Source organism: Bos mutus, chromosome 5, assembly GCF_027580195.1.
Source record: "Bos mutus isolate GX-2022 chromosome 5, NWIPB_WYAK_1.1, whole genome shotgun sequence".
Taxonomy (NCBI): domain Eukaryota; kingdom Metazoa; phylum Chordata; class Mammalia; order Artiodactyla; family Bovidae; genus Bos; species Bos mutus.
In genome coordinates, this window is record NC_091621.1 from 111,931,144 (window position 1) to 111,946,554 (window position 15,411).

At 57.6% G+C, this 15,411-nt stretch overlaps 2 protein-coding genes across 2 annotated transcripts in view; one reads left to right on the top strand and one right to left on the bottom strand.

Annotated features, from left to right (window-relative positions):
- CACNA2D4 (calcium voltage-gated channel auxiliary subunit alpha2delta 4) overlaps window positions 1–8,427 on the top strand; it is a 66,433-nt gene extending 58,006 nt beyond the window's left edge. The window contains exons 28-39 of the mRNA XM_005895198.2: window positions 210–271; window positions 1,878–1,922; window positions 2,109–2,171; window positions 3,039–3,109; window positions 3,449–3,524; window positions 3,911–3,963; window positions 4,236–4,291; window positions 4,687–4,707; window positions 5,499–5,616; window positions 6,941–7,053; window positions 7,639–7,721; window positions 8,323–8,427. Of these exons, the coding sequence (XP_005895260.2) occupies window positions 210–271; window positions 1,878–1,922; window positions 2,109–2,171; window positions 3,039–3,109; window positions 3,449–3,524; window positions 3,911–3,963; window positions 4,236–4,291; window positions 4,687–4,707; window positions 5,499–5,616; window positions 6,941–7,053; window positions 7,639–7,721; window positions 8,323–8,427 (866 nt within the window). The remainder of the gene's footprint in view (window positions 1–209; window positions 272–1,877; window positions 1,923–2,108; window positions 2,172–3,038; window positions 3,110–3,448; window positions 3,525–3,910; window positions 3,964–4,235; window positions 4,292–4,686; window positions 4,708–5,498; window positions 5,617–6,940; window positions 7,054–7,638; window positions 7,722–8,322) is intronic.
- A 4,400-nt stretch (window positions 8,428–12,827) lies between these two features.
- ADIPOR2 (adiponectin receptor 2) overlaps window positions 12,828–15,411 on the bottom strand; it is a 43,634-nt gene continuing 41,050 nt past the window's right edge. The window contains exon 8 of the mRNA XM_070371680.1: window positions 12,828–15,356. Coding sequence (XP_070227781.1) covers window positions 15,228–15,356 — 129 coding nt within the window. The 3' untranslated portion in view covers window positions 12,828–15,227. The remainder of the gene's footprint in view (window positions 15,357–15,411) is intronic.

The following is a 15,411-nucleotide window of genomic DNA, read 5'->3' on the forward strand; positions in this document are numbered from 1 at the left end:
CCACCTTGAGCTCCCAGCTCCTTGACCTCATCATCACATCTTGGGGTGTTTTCTGGTGTTGTCGGCTCTGGAGAGACCGAGCCACACGCGCCCCCGGCCCAGGCTGCCAGGTGCCCCCAGCCCTCTGCGGATGCACCTCCTCCCTTGGACTGGGATCCAACACCTCTCTCACCATCTCTTCGCTGCACCCCCGCCCCGCTCCCCGGCAGCCGTGGGCGTCCAGATGAGAATGGAATTCCTGCAGCGCAGCTTCTGGGCTGCCACCCGGCAGGTGGGTGTAGGGGTGTGGGCGGGCCACTCAGGGTGAGGACCCCAACCTGTGCACCTGAAGTGCTGCCACCGAGGTCCTGCCCGCATCTCAGCCCCGGACCCCCCGTGCACATACACAGGGCACACACGACAGGAACACACCATACACATGTCACACCACACAAGTCCCCCGTGTGCACACACCACACTCACCACATAGGCATGTGACCCCTGCATGCACACCACAGGTGTCCTTTGGGCTCCATTCCCCACAGACACCACACACATACATGCCATGCACAAACACATCACACACATCACACACACACCACACACATCACATCACACACACATCACACATCACATCACACACACGTCACACATCACATCACACACACGTCACACATCACACACCACACACACATCACACCACACATACCATGCACAAACACATCACACACATCACACACACACCACACACATCACACACACATCACACACACATCACACATATACATACCATGCACACACATCACACACATCACATCACACACACAACATACATCACATCACACACACGTCACATATCACACACCACACACACTACACACACATCACACACACACATACCATGCACAAACACATCACACACATCACACACACCACACACATCACACACACATCACACACATACATACCATGCACAAACATCACACACATCACACACACCACACACATCACACACACATCACACACATACATACCATGCACAAACATCACACACACACCACACACATCACATCACACACACGTCACACATCACACACCACACACATCACACACACATCACACACACATACCATGCACAAACACATTACACAGATATCACACACATCACAAACCACACACACACACACCACACATACCACATGCCTCACACACACATCACACACACACCACACACATACGTACCATGCACAAACACATCACACACATGACACACCACACACATCACATCACACACACATCACACAATCACACATACACATCACACACACACATCACACACACCACACACACACATACCATGCACAAACACATCACACAGACATCACACACATCACACACCACACACATCACACACACATCACACACCACACACATCACATCACACATCACACACACCACACACGTCACACCACACACACCACACACATCACACATACACCACACACATACATACCATGCACAAATACATCACACACATCACACACCACACACATCACACACCATACACATCACACACATCACACACACACATACATACCATGCACAAACACATCACACACATCACACACCACACATCACATCACACACGTCACACACACATAACACACACGTCACACATCACACACATCACGCATCACACACATAACACACATCACACATCACATCATACACATGTCACACATCACACATCACACACACATCACACACATAACACACACACATCACACATCACATCACACACACATCACACATCACATCACATACACTGCACCACACACATCACACACTCACACGCACAGACATGGATACACAACTCAAAGCTCTGCCCTTCCCTCCAGTGTGGTGCCGCGGAGGGGCCGTGCCCAGAGAGCTGCCAGGACAGTGTGAGTGCCTCCCCAGTGGGAAGAGGGGAGGGACAGCCTCCACCCGTGTCCCCCTGATGGGCCAGTCCCTCCTTCCCCAGCCTGGGCTCCATGCGGAGGCCTCCCCACATGGTCCAGCGGGCAGGCAGCAAGACCAGGGGTCAGTGTTAGGGCCTGGCCTTGACCTCCTTCTGGGCTTCTCCCCAGGACCTGGACTGCTTTGTCGTCGACAACAATGGGTTCATCCTGATCTCTGAGAGGCCCCAGGAGGTAAGGCGCTCGGAAGCAGAACTGGAGGGGTGGGGGCGCTCACATCGCCCAGTGACCTCTACTGTCAAAAAGGCTGGAAGCAATAATCCTTGCCCAGAGACAATCAGTAGACAGTCTGAAACCACAGCTGGCACTGAGAGACCCCAGGATCCAGCCTTTTCACCTCAGATGTCCTCTGTTTTGTCTCCCCTGCTCTATTGGTGGGGGGTTCCCCGAGGCCCCCAGGTTTTGTCTGCAGCCTTGCCCTGGGGGCCCACCCCAGTGTCCTGAGCCCCTTCCTGCCCCCCACCACCTACTCCTGTCTGCCTCCCCCTCCACCCACCTTAGTTCATTCAGACATCCGGAGCAGAGCCCACAGATGGGGCAGCTCACGAACCACAAAGATGCTCTTCTCACAGTTGTAGGAGCTAGAGCCTGAGGGGGCCCCCCTGGGTAGCAGGGTTCTCAGTGTGTCCCAGCGGCAAGGGGCAGGGAGCCCCCTGGGGTCTCTTCTGAGAACATCAACCCCATCATGTGGGCCTGTTGCCCTGGAGGCACCTTTTTGCATGTGAGTTCGAGGCACACGCTCAGACCTCAGCGCCCACCCTCCCAGCCTCCGTGGGGCCAGGATCTGGATGCTCTCTCCCCTCCTCTGGACCTCCCGGGTGGGAAAGTCCATCCTCACCGGCCAGCCTGGCCTGGAGGTGCCCCATCACACCAGCTGGCCACACACCCAGGACCCCCTTAGACCCAGAAGGGCCGAGGAGAAAGTATAACCTCCCCACACATACTTACTAAGCCCCAGGAGGGGAAGCCCAGATGCAGGTGAAATCAGGAGCTCGGAGCGACCCCCTGTCCCTCCCTCTCCCCCTCTTCTTGCCCTCTCAGGTGGGCCGATTCCTGGGGGAGGTAGACGGTGCGCTCGTGACCCAGCTGCTCAGCATGGGGGTGTTCAGCCAGTAAGTGGGGCAGGCACCCCCCTCCCCGAACACATAGAGAGGAGGCGGGGTCAGATGCTAAACAGATCAGATGCATCTTGGATCCCAACCTCAGAACAGCACAGGGACCCCAGGGCTGCAGAGCAACCTCCTTAGGCCCGAGGCCTGCAGGGTGGGAAGGGCTGGGGTCCGCCTGAGAGGGAGAGCTAGGTCTGCTGTCCCTTGTCTTTGAGCAGCCCGAGCCCAGAAATGTCATTTTCTGACCTGCGGACAAAAACCCTGCTGCAAAGTCTCCTGGGGCAGGGTGGGGGTGGAATACGGGTGGGGTCTGGACTCACCCTGTCCCATTTCTGGCTTCAGAGTGACCATGTACGACTACCAGGCCATGTGCAGACCCCCGACCCACCACCACAGCGCCTCCCAGCCCCTGGTCAGCGTGAGTGTCCCCCCGGGGCTTCCCTCCACCAGATGGTGGCCTGTCCCTTTCTCTCCAGGAACCAGGGCCCACCTTGGCCCTCTCCCACTGCCCCCGCCACCCACAGTCTGCTCCCTCCCAGATCTTATCTGACGGGGCAGGAGGGGTCAGGGCAACTGCTCCAGCAGAGGGACAGCTGCAGCGGCCTTCTTGCCTGGTTCCCACCCTCACCCCGAAACGGTCCACAACCCATCAGGGATCCCATAGACGCCACCCAGGGTGATGACTGGCGTTATCCCATCATCCGCTCTACAGCAGGAATTTCCCAGAACAGCTTTCTGTTGATCCCATTGCTGGGATGGGGTCGGGGGAGCCCGGGGCTCACGGTGTGTCCCCTCTCCCCCCAGCCCATCTCTGCCATCCTGTCGGCTACCAGGTGGCTGATGAACGAGCTCCTGCTGTGAGTGAGGGGCTGGGGACTTCACGCAGGGGTGGGCTATGAGGGGGCCCCTTGAAGGGAGCTGCTTGAGGTCCCCACAACCCCAGAGGAGGAGGCTGAGGTCCGGGGTGGAACCAGCCAGGCACATACAATGCCCCCTCCTACATGCAGCTGCCAGGGGAGGGCCTCTGCACCCCAGGAGCCTCCAGACAAGGGTTCCCTGCAGGGAGGGGCAAACAGCCCAGGGACCAGTGAGGAGGGCAATCAGGTCTCTGACCGCTTCTATCCAACAGGCTCCTGCTGGAGTGGAGGGCCTGGGGCTCCTGGCGTGGGGACCACAGGGCTGAGGGTGAGTGCTCGGTTGCGGGAGCCCAGAGCCCAGAGCCCAGCATCATTCCAGCCGCCACTTGTGGGGAGGGGACTGCAGAGGGCCCACCACTCAGGTCCATCCTGTCGGCCTCTCAATCACCTTCCCTCACCTCTGTGTGACGTCATACCATCTCGGGACACCACGGACCTGTGTGACATCATCCGTGTTCCATCATCTATCCCATGTGACATCATCCATCCCGTGTGACGTCATCCATCATATATGACATCATCCATGTGACATCATCCATCCCATGTGATGTTGACCATTCCCATGTGACATCATCCTTTCCATGTGACATCATGCCCACACCATGTGACACCACCATCATCACCATCATCACCACCCCGTGCTGGGCCACACGTCCTGGACAGCCAAGACCGTCTTCCATCATTGTAAGTAGAGCGGCCGAGGAGCCCCAGTGCTGGGCTCGGAGGGTCCCAGGAACCTCTCTCCTTCCAGGACTCCTCAAAAATGAAGGCCCCTCCCAACTTAGAGCCTTGCTCCTTAGGGAAGGGTGCGTAGCCCAGACCCCATCCCACATGATCACAGCCCTGCCCCAGGGAAAACGGAACCCTCCAGCCCTCTCCTGGGCAATAGCTCTGATGACGCCAGAAGGCAGTGTCCTGTGGTCCAGAGGCCAAGGCCCCACACAGGGAACAGCTATCTGCTCACCCAGGAGTGGACATGGGTCCTCCAGGGCAACTGCCAGGCCTCTGAGTTTGCCAAGTCCTTTCTGAGCCCGCTTGAGTGACCACACAGGCCCCACTGAGGAGTCCAGGAAGTCTGGGCACTGGGCCCCCCGCCCACTTCTAAGTGACCATGGGGTCAGTTGCGGGGGGAGGCCCACTGCTTGTCCGGGAGCTGTGTCTGCAGAGCACCCACTGGACCGTCCACAGGAAGCAGGGCTGTTGTCTCCCAGGCCCCCCCACACCCTGACCTCCTCCAAGGCCCTGGACATCACCGCTGATGGTGAGCAGAGAGCCAGGCGTACCCAGGGTCACCCAGGGCGTCACTCACACTCAGCTGCTCCCTCTCCCCCGCCCCCCAAGTCCTGATGGCTTGCCATCTGCCAGTGGACGGAGCGTCTTCCTCCCAGAGCAGTGACCACACTGCCCAGGCTGTCGAGGCCCACCCCACGGGGGTGACCGAGGCCCCGCGTCCACACCTTTCTGTGTCCCCGCAGCCCACAAGCACAAGAAGCAGGACCTGCTGCAGCCCTGTGACACTGCCTACCCCGTGTTCGTCCACCAGACGGCCGTGCGGGAGGCCAACGGCACTGTGGAGTGCCGCGCCTGCCAGAAGTGAGCGGGGAGGGGAGGGAACCAGGTGGGGTCCCCGCGGCAAGGCCTCTGTGCCTCGGTGGAGGGACACAGGCCTCGGCCCAGAGCATGGCAGCCAGGTGGGGACAGGGCTAGCATAGTGTCCATGTTGGCAGACAGGAGAGATGGTCCTGAGGCCAGGCAGACTTGGGGAAGGAGGGCCAGCTCTTGCTTAGATGTCTGTCCACGCAGAGAACCAGGAGGCTGGAGGACGTTTCAGGAGTGGCTGGGGCACCTGATACCTCTGCCTGAGCTCCCACAGGGAGGCCAGGCTCTGGCCCAGGGAGGCCGGGAGGCCTGACTCAAAGTTCCGTGCTGCTCACTCCCACCCCGACCTTGGGCCACCGCCCACCCCCGGGATGTTCCATCCTGACCCGGAGGAGATGGCCTCCCCTAGGCTGTCCACTTGCCAGCATGCCACTCCCCAGGGGCTTCCGGGATGTCCCTGAGATTCAGGGCACGAGCAAACTGCCTTCTCGTGGGACGCCTGGGACCCTGGCCTCAGACACAGGCAGCCCGTCGTGTGCAGGCAGGCAGTCATTGTAGGACTCACACATCCGGTTTCACGGGAATGTAGTTATTTGTACACTTATCTCGGAGGCTGGCAGGGTGGACACAGCGAACAGTGTGGGTAAAGCCAAGGCCTCAGAGTAAACAGACTTGCCTGAAGAGGAACTGGTGACCTTGGGTGCAACACTTTACCCAGAGGAGTCAGCTTTCCCATCTGCAAAACAGGGATAATACCAACTTCGTATGGTATGAAGAAGGTTGAATATGTACATGTGAGTCTGTTGTGCACGTGTGTATGGGCACGTGGATGTGCTGTGTGTGTGTGCATGTGCACATATGAAGTCCTCTACCCCGTAGGAAATGCCTACGGGCAGTGTCTGTGGCCAAAGCACTGGCTGAGCCAGTGACCGCAACTGGCTTGCACCCACCCGGCTCCCAATCAGGCAGCATGCGGGTCTGGGGCGCCACCTTGTGGCCAAGCCTGAGCACTGTAACCTCGCTGGGGGCCGGCCTCTCCACACCGGCCTTTACTTGATAGTCTTGACTTAGGCCTGTGTTCCCCGCGGACGTCAATAACGACTCCCATCCCCTAGATGTCTGGGCTTCCTTCCCTCCAATCCGCTAGGAAAGGAGCAGGGCAGCTGTAAAGGCTTGTGGGAGATGCAAACCAGGTTGCCTCCCACCAGGGGGCTAACCTGGGCCCCCAAGCCCTCACGCCATCTCCAGAAGAGCCTCCCTGAAGCCCAGCATCCGGCTGCTCGGAGCCTCCACGGGCCAACCTCTCTCGTGTCCTCAGGGCATTTGTGATGCAGCAGGTCCCCAGCAGCAACCTCCTGCTCCTGGTGACGGACCGCACCTGTGACTGCAGCATCTTCCCGCCAGTGCTGCGGGAGGCGGAGGAGGTCAAATATATCCTCTGGGGCTCCAGCCTGTGTGGGGCAGGGGAGGGTGGAGGGCGGGTCATAACCGAGGGGCTCAGATCTAGAGAGGTGGGGCCAGCCACCCTCACCACCAACACCCTGCCCTTCCCATGGCTCCGAGGGCTGACCTCTGACCCCAGAAGGCCGTGAGGCATCCAGTCCCACCAGAGGTTCCAGAACTGAGTCCCCAGAGGCTCCCGGGTGGCTCAGACAGTAAAGAACCCACCTGCAATGCGGGAGACCTGAGTTCGATCCCTGGGTCAGGAAGATCCCCTGGAGAAGGGAATGGCTACCCACTCCAGTATTCTTGGGCTTCCCTGGTGGCTCAGACAGTAAAGAATCTGCCTGCAGTGCAGAAGACCTAAGTTCGATCCCTGGGTTGAGAAGATCCCCTGGAGAAGGGAAAGGCAACCCACTCCAGTACTCTTGACTGGAGAATCCCATGGACAGAGGAGCCTGGCGGGCTACAGTCCTTGGGGTCACAGAGTCGAACACGACTGAACGACTGTCACACACACAGGCTCCAGTGTCATCTCTGCCTCAGCTGTGTTCACCTTAACAGTGACCTCTGCACATAATGCCTCTGTCAAGTGCGACAGGATGCGTTCCCAGAGGCTCCGCCGGCGCCCGGACGCCTGCCATGCCTTCCATCCAGAGGTGGGGGATGGGGGGGTCTTCATCCCCAAACCTCAGTCCAAGCCTGTACCGTTCAGACATGAGAGCACTCGACACCCAGTGTGCAGCTGTGAGGGCACTTCTGGAACCCCCATCCATGTCCATTCATGCAGGGAGGGACCCAGCAGTGTTTTTATGATGAGACCTGGTCTCCCAGGGGCCAGGCCCTTGGCAAACTTAAACACAGCTTCTCCACATCGCCCCCATCGCACTTGGATCCACAGGGTCCGGGCAGGTAGGAGGAAACCGTTAGGCACATAATACTGTGGTGACCAGCCCTGAACACCGTAGTTGGGCTTCTTGTATTAGAGTCGTCCTTGCTAGACACGCTGAATCCACAGCCAGGATGCTCCCAGAGTGCCGGGCTTCTCTGCAGTCACTCTAAGAGGATAACTCCACAGCCCTTCCATCTTCCTTCTCCTAGAAGCAGGAGGTGGGGGGCCAGGGCTCCCTCCACTTGCTGGAACTCCCCTCTCCCCCAGCCCTCAGTCCCTCTTAGTCCCAGAACCTCCCTCCTGACTCCCAGTCTCCTGGTCGCCTCTGCCTGGACTGGTACCTCACCGGGAGTGCTCTGGGTCCGCAGGAGAATGCCCAGGACTGCGGAGGCGCCTCAGACACCTCGGCCTCACTCGCCCTGCTCCTGCTGCCTCTGTGGGCCTGGGTGCTGCCACCCCAGCTGCTGCGGTGACCTCGCCCCATCAGGCCTGCTTTGACACTGGGAAGTCAGCAGTCCACCGTGCTGTCTGGCACTCTACAGCTGGGTTCTTGCCCAGGGCCGTGCTCGTCCATCGTGGACCTCCTGAGATTGCTGGTGGAGTCAGAAACCCGTCCTGAAGACCTTCTGGGGTGCCGGGTACCCTCTACCCCACGTCTCAGTGGGCAGTCTTCCCCACCTCCTCTTGGGGAGTCCAGCATGAGCTCAACCTGGACCAAGACCAGAGAGCTTTAGTTCCATCTATTCCCCCAGATATCCAGACCCAGCTAGAGACAGGGCAGCTCTTTCTAATGAGCCTGGTTGGTCTTCAGTAGAATCCAAGGACTTAAATGTCCTGAGAAGGAGGAGAGCAATGAGGCTGAGGGCAGAGAGGGGAGGAGGGCAGGAACGCTTCCCACTAGAGATGTAGCTGCCCCAGGGTGAGGTATACAGCAGGGCAGCTCAGTCTCACAGTTGAAGCTCAAAAAAGGTGTGTGTGTATGTGTTCGTGTGTGTGCGTGTGCGCGTGCATGAGAGAGAGAAGGCAGGTCCTTTACATGAACATGGCTGCGTGTGATGCCCACAAACTATTGCTATTAAAAAAGTTTATAAATGTCTTTGCAAAGCCCTGACTTACCATTTGCCTCTTTCTAAGAAGAACCTAGTAGGTTAGCGATACAGCTGCTCCACTGGAGAAGGATGTGAGTCCAGGGCAGGGGGCAGGACCAGTTGCAGCCAGAGGGGTCCTAGCAAAAGACTGGTCTTCAGGGAGGCGTAGTCAGGGGGGTCCTGAAGGCTCCAGACCCCCCGGAGGCCCAAGGACCCATGGTGGTCTTTTTCTGGCTGATGATCTACAAGAGAGACCACCTGACTCTGGCCTTGGAGCTGGAGCTTTGGGGAGCATTCCCATTTGCAAATTGGAGTCCAGTGGGGGAGACGGATGCATCTGGGCACGCCCCCCACCCAAGGGGTCTCGGGGCCGCGGCTTCCTCCCACGCAGACCTGGCTCCCCAGGGACTGCTGTCCCTATGGTGGGAGTGACACTGAAGGCAGAACCACGCAGAAACCCTGGGGTGGCCTCCACTCTCTACGTTCAGCCGGCCTCCCCGGAAGAGGTGACCGCGATGTGCAAGGCGTGCACGTGGTGTCCGTGTCCTGAACCTGAAACCTCGTGGCCTGCGGTCGGCACCCACAGCGTGTCACCGGCTCTCCTCTGAAGCACCTGCTTTCCTGGTGGAGGGGAGGGAGAAAGGACGTTGGAACAACAGACAAGGTCACAGGTGCCCGCCGGGTGCAGGTGGGCGAGGAGGCAGCAGGGGGCCCACCTCCCACCCCCTCAGCTCAACTCCCCACCTTCACGTCACAGAGCCCTCCAGGAGACAGCCCCTCCCTCGCTGTGCCCTTCTGGGGCATCGGAGCATGTCCAGACCTTGACCTCTAACCTCTCTCCAGGACAGTATCCTGTTCCCCCTCCCCACAACCAGGAAGAGTCTTTTCAGGCAATTTATTGACGCTCTTGGCCACACAATTTAAAAACCACGCTTAGGAAGTACTGGGGCCGCTCCCAGCCTCAGCCCTGTCTCTGTGTGATCAGGAGGGGGCTGTGGGGCCAGGACTCCCTGTCAGAACCAATGGAAGCAAAAACCGTTGATACGATAAAACTGCTCTTCACCTGGGAGAAGAGAACATAAGCCCTGCCTTTGGAGGTCAGGGCTGTTCTTGCCCTTTTCTATTTTGGTGGTTCTAACCCTCTGCCACCCACCACCGCCACCACCACAGCCCAGAGGGCAGCAGGTGGCAGCCTAGCTCGCGCTGAAGAGCCGTCACCTTGGTTTCAGACCAAGTGAAGTCTCTCAGTCGTGTCCGACTCGTTGCGACCCCATGGACTGTAGCCCGCCGGCTCCTCAGTCCATGGAATTTGCCAGGCAAGAACACTGGAGTGGGTTGCCATTTCCTTCTCCGGGGGATCTGCCCGACCCCAGGATTGAACGCAGGTCTCCCTCATTGCAGGCAGACGCTTTACCATCTGAGCCACCAGGGAAGCTCAGACCAACAAAGTTAAAACCAAAGTCACTGAATAGATGACAAGATTCTGGGGAGAGAGTCCTGAAGTCCCTTTTCCTAGAAAAAAACCTGTGGATGCCCGAGGGTGCCAGGGCTGCCAGCTCTGTCCTCGGGGCAGGGGTGTGCCAGCTCCTAAGTCACCTCTGAGCACGTTCTAGTGCAAGTGCTGCTGAAACAAAAGGCCTGAGCACCGCTCCATGATGTCAAGCGGGAATTCATTCTGGAGGGCGAGGGAGTGGATGTCTCCAAGTCAAAGATGCAGACTCGGGGAAGAATGAGGGCAAGAGCTTGGCGCAGACGCCAGCCCATCCCTGCAGCTCAAGTGAGGGATGCTGACTTGGGGTGGGGCAGGGACGAGCTCACAGCTGAGAAAGCAGCTGTCTCGGCAGCCCCGGTGCTGTCCCCAGAGCACGGTCCCCAGGCCAGGGTGGCAGTGACAGGCCATCCTTCCTGCCCGGCTAGACTCCCGCCATCACCACCGAAGGCAGAGTCACACTAGACCAGATTGCCACAGGTCATGGGGCTGGGGGCGGGAAAACCTGCCCAGGAGGACACAGGGGACACAGGCGTGGGGTCAGCGCTTGAGCCCTGACCGAGTAGGACACTCGGAGGCCAGGAGTTACTCACAGGCGCAACGGCGCCCACAGCCACCTCCAGGCCAGGGAGCCCGAGCAACTATCAGGCCAGGATTCAAAGACGCCCTCATCCACTTCCTTTCCAGCACCACGGGTATCACCGTGAAAAGGGCGCCTACAGACAGCTCAGGAAAGGACTCAGGAAAGCCAGGGGGTGTCTGTAGGCCTCGAGCAGGACGGGAGGGGCTTCCTTGGCAGGTAAGACCTGGCCTTCCGATGCAGATTCAATCCCTGGCTGGGGACTAAGGTCCCACATGCCTCGCATCCACAAAAATCAAAACATAAAGGAGAAGCAACGCCGTAACAAACTCAATAATGAAGACTTTTAAATGGCCCACATAAAAAATAAAGCAGGACACGACCCAGTGTCCCACCCTCCAGGTTCCCTATGCAAAAAACCTATTCCTACACTTAAAATCAGAATGCATCCAAATGCTGGAAATTCCCCTGAAAAAAACTAAATAAACCCAAGGCAAAAAGGGCTGGGACCTCCTCTCTTCTCTTAAATTACATAGGAGGTTAACAAACCCCCAAAACTTTCAGTCAAAACACACGAGGCTTTTATTTTTGGCCGTGCCGTGCAGCAAGGGGATCTCAGTTCCCCGACCAGGGATCAAACCTGCAACCCCTGCAGTGGAAGCCCAGAGTCCTAACCACTGGGCAGCCAGGGAAGTCCCTACATGAGACCTGAATTTCCCTCTTAGTGTAGACTATGTCGCAAGAGTCAGACTCACCTCTCCTAATCTCACCTACAAAACACAAGTGAAACAACACATCTGCTCACTGGGGGCTGGTTACAATCGCGTGAAGTGCTGAGTGCTCTAACACACCCCCTTGTAGGATGCGTTCTTTACGTGTTATTTTTGTACCTCTAACGATAAACTAGTAACTGTCCCTTGGAGCTGGCTCTCCCCTCCACTCTTGTGCCTGGGACCCCAGTTATGATCAAAGTGTAAGGAGGGCCGGGAAGGCTTGAGCTGGGCATGAGCACTGGTTTTTATACTGAAAGTGAAAGTGAAGTCGCTCAGTCGTGTCCGACTCGTTGTGACCCCATGGACTGCAGCCCACCAGGCTCCTCTGTCCATGTGATCCTCCAGGCAAGAATACTAGAGTGGGTTGCCATTTCCTTCTCCAGGGGATCTTCCCGACCCAGGGATCGAACCCAGGTCTCCCACATTGCAGGCAGATGCTTTAACCTCTGAGCCACCAGGGACCCTCTTTATTAACTCATCATCATCCTGCCTGCCATCATTAACACGTTAGGAAAATTAAATGGAAATGTGAAATATACAAATTACAAGATTTATCTAATTAAAACTGCCAGAGAACACCTTCAACTTTCGCACTCTCAACACTACACTGGGGAAACCACAGTATACAATATGACCTTCAAAAAACTGGTAGCCCAGTGAGTGACAAACCCCAAAGCATCCTGAGATGTTGTACTCGGTATAGAAAATACCTTTGTGGCCAAAGAATCCTGACTATTAATAATTTCACAAGAGCTTAATCTGTTGGTCAGTCCACAGACAGCCTTTTCAGAATGGTCTCCAGCACTCAGAGTGGGATGTTTCCAGAAATTTAAGCTTCAGTATCTAAATGAAGGCTTCAAGTTAAGAAGTACCAAAAGCTATGAAGAGGGAAGCTGAGGCAGTTTTTTCTTTAAAAAAAAAAAAAAAGGCACAACAAAAAACATTCATATTCCACTTGGTTTTTTTATTAGAAGTTTGAGAATACAGCGAGGAGGGACATCCCATGGTGAATGGGGCCATCGCACAAATGCCCTTCTGAAATCCCAGCCGTCTATGATCCCCCAAAATGTGCTTTGTGGCTTTGACAATTTATAAACGGGAAGGGGGAAATACTGAGAAGGCCACTCTTCAATGGGTGAGAGGATGAAGCTGCAGAGGTCCGAAACGGCCAAGGGCCTGAAGAGAAAACGAACATCTGCACAGAGCAAGCGAGCCTCTGACTGCTGAGAGTAAGGCATCCAGGCACCGACCTGTGGGGTTCCCAGCAGGCGGAGGCGTGTGTGAGGCAGGCCGGGGCTTCGAGGACACACGGAGGTGGGTGCACACCCGCTTCCCAGGGAGGGGCTGGGGTGGGGGCTGTCACGGGGTCGGGGTGGGGGGACGTCTGGTTGGTGATCACGTCACTTTCTAAGTGCTTGTGCTGTGTTGAGCCAGGTGCAGCTCCTCTTTGGGGGGGTGTGTGTGGGGGGCGGCTGGGCCCCGGACTGCTGGAGGTGTCCCGGGGGCCGCATGTAACACACCGCTTCCCCGGGCAGGTGACCGGACGCAAGGCTGGCTTCTGGGGGACATCCTGAAGCCCAGGGAGCCTCCTCCCAGGGGTGCAGTGGGGAACTGTCTCGTGGGCCGTGCTCCTTGGAGGGGTAATACTGCTCTCCCACCTGTCCACATGGCACCAGCACGCCCAGCACCGGGGGCAGTGCCCTCACTCAGGACCAAAATACTCCCAAGTTCTACAAAAGATTCTTGCTTCCTGGTTCCCAGGTTTTGCTGGAGACACAGGGGAAAGGAGACACCTAACCAAGAAAAAAACCCACACTGAGTAAACAGGAGACCTTCCCACGCTCACAAACACTGGTGGAGGCGGCCAGCCCAGCTCAGGACCTGTTCACGTGTGACGGCTGCCGCCCCAGGTGCGATTCAACCATCACAAGTTTTTGCTGAGAGTAAAAAATGGACTCGGGGATATGTGGGCACGTGCAGGCCTCCCAGGAGCCAGACCCTCCACACCAGACTCTGACACCCCCGCAGGACACCTTTGGGGCTCAAGCAGCCTTATTTGAGCAGCTCCTCAAAGACACAGCTTCAAGGAGCCAACCAGACTCCCTGGCAGTAATGTATCACTTCCTTCTAAACCTTCCTACCACACCACCCCTAGAAAACTGGGCTCTTGGGTGCTGGTCACCCCAGCACTGGTGGGTAAAGGGCTCTCGCCTGAGGTGTGCTGCTGGCTTCCCTGTTCCTGGAGACCTGATTGGGGAGGTGGGGGTGAAGGGGGGTGAGGTTGTGTTCACGTGCCCAGCCCCCAGGCACCAGGACAGCACCACAGGGAGACTCTCCCCCACCACAGTTGGCAGGCCCTGGGCCCCTGTGCGGCTAGCCTCAGGCCAGGAGCCATGGTGCCAGGGAAGGTGGTCTCTCTCCTGGCAGGGGGCAGGGGCTGAGAGGGGAGGTAAGGCAGTGATTCTCCTGGAGGGACTCATACAGAGTGGTCCAGAGCTCCACTGCAGACACCCCATCCCCACCCCTGCAACCACAAAGGATGCAGGAAGCCCTGCGGGCACTCCCCCAATCCCCACCAGCCTCAGTGACGTTCCTGGGTAGGTGGCACAAACAAGTCGCTCAAACTCTGACACGTCACTACTGCCTCGATCTCACACACCCCGCTTCCCCCAGCAAACACGCCGCCCCCGCCTCACGCTCTCCAGAGTCGCCAGGCGGGGCGGGACAATGCTGCCCCGGAGCCCGAGGTGTCCCCGTCGGCAGAAGGCACCCGGGGTGCCGGGCGTCATACATTCTGGGGCTGTCGCCTGATCCTTCGGCGGTCACGTGTGCAAAACTGGAACAGCGTGTGGCTCTCGCGTGTTTCGTTCTATACAAAAGCCTCCCTCCCTCCCCTAGCCCTGTGGTTTAAACATTTATATAAATTTTTATTTAAACAGTAAGTTAGAAATCTTATTTACATTAATTTCTTTGTTCTCCCAAAAGGGCATCTAAAATCACACTGCCACCCCTCAGAGGACATAATAAATGTTCGCCAACACTGGTCGGTGTCACCGTTTCTAAGGAGAGAGGAGGGAGGAGAAGGCGCCTCCAGCTGATGGCTACAAGCGCAGAGGCCAGCGTGCCCGCGGCGCAAGCGCCCTCCGTCGGCCAGACCCAAGAACAAGGCAGGGCTGGGCCATCTCGCGTCTTCTCCACCTGTGAGGTGTGATTTATTTTTGTTTTCTCTTCCCAGTTGCGGACCACGTGGAGCCCTGGGGCGTCATGAAGCCCCGCACTGTGGGGCTCCTCTGGCACTGGCGTCACGGCCAATGGGGGTCACGTCCCCGGCCTCTGGCCGCTGTCACAGTGCGTCCTCTTCGCTGCAGCCTCCGCCGACCATGAAACGGAACTCCTGGAGGTTCGAGACCCCGTGGAAGTGGACGAACGCGCCAGCCACCACAAAGATGTGGAAGAGCTGATGAGAGTGAAACTGGGGATAGAAGCAGGGAGGGCGAGACGTCACTAAATGTCGGCAGAAGATCCCG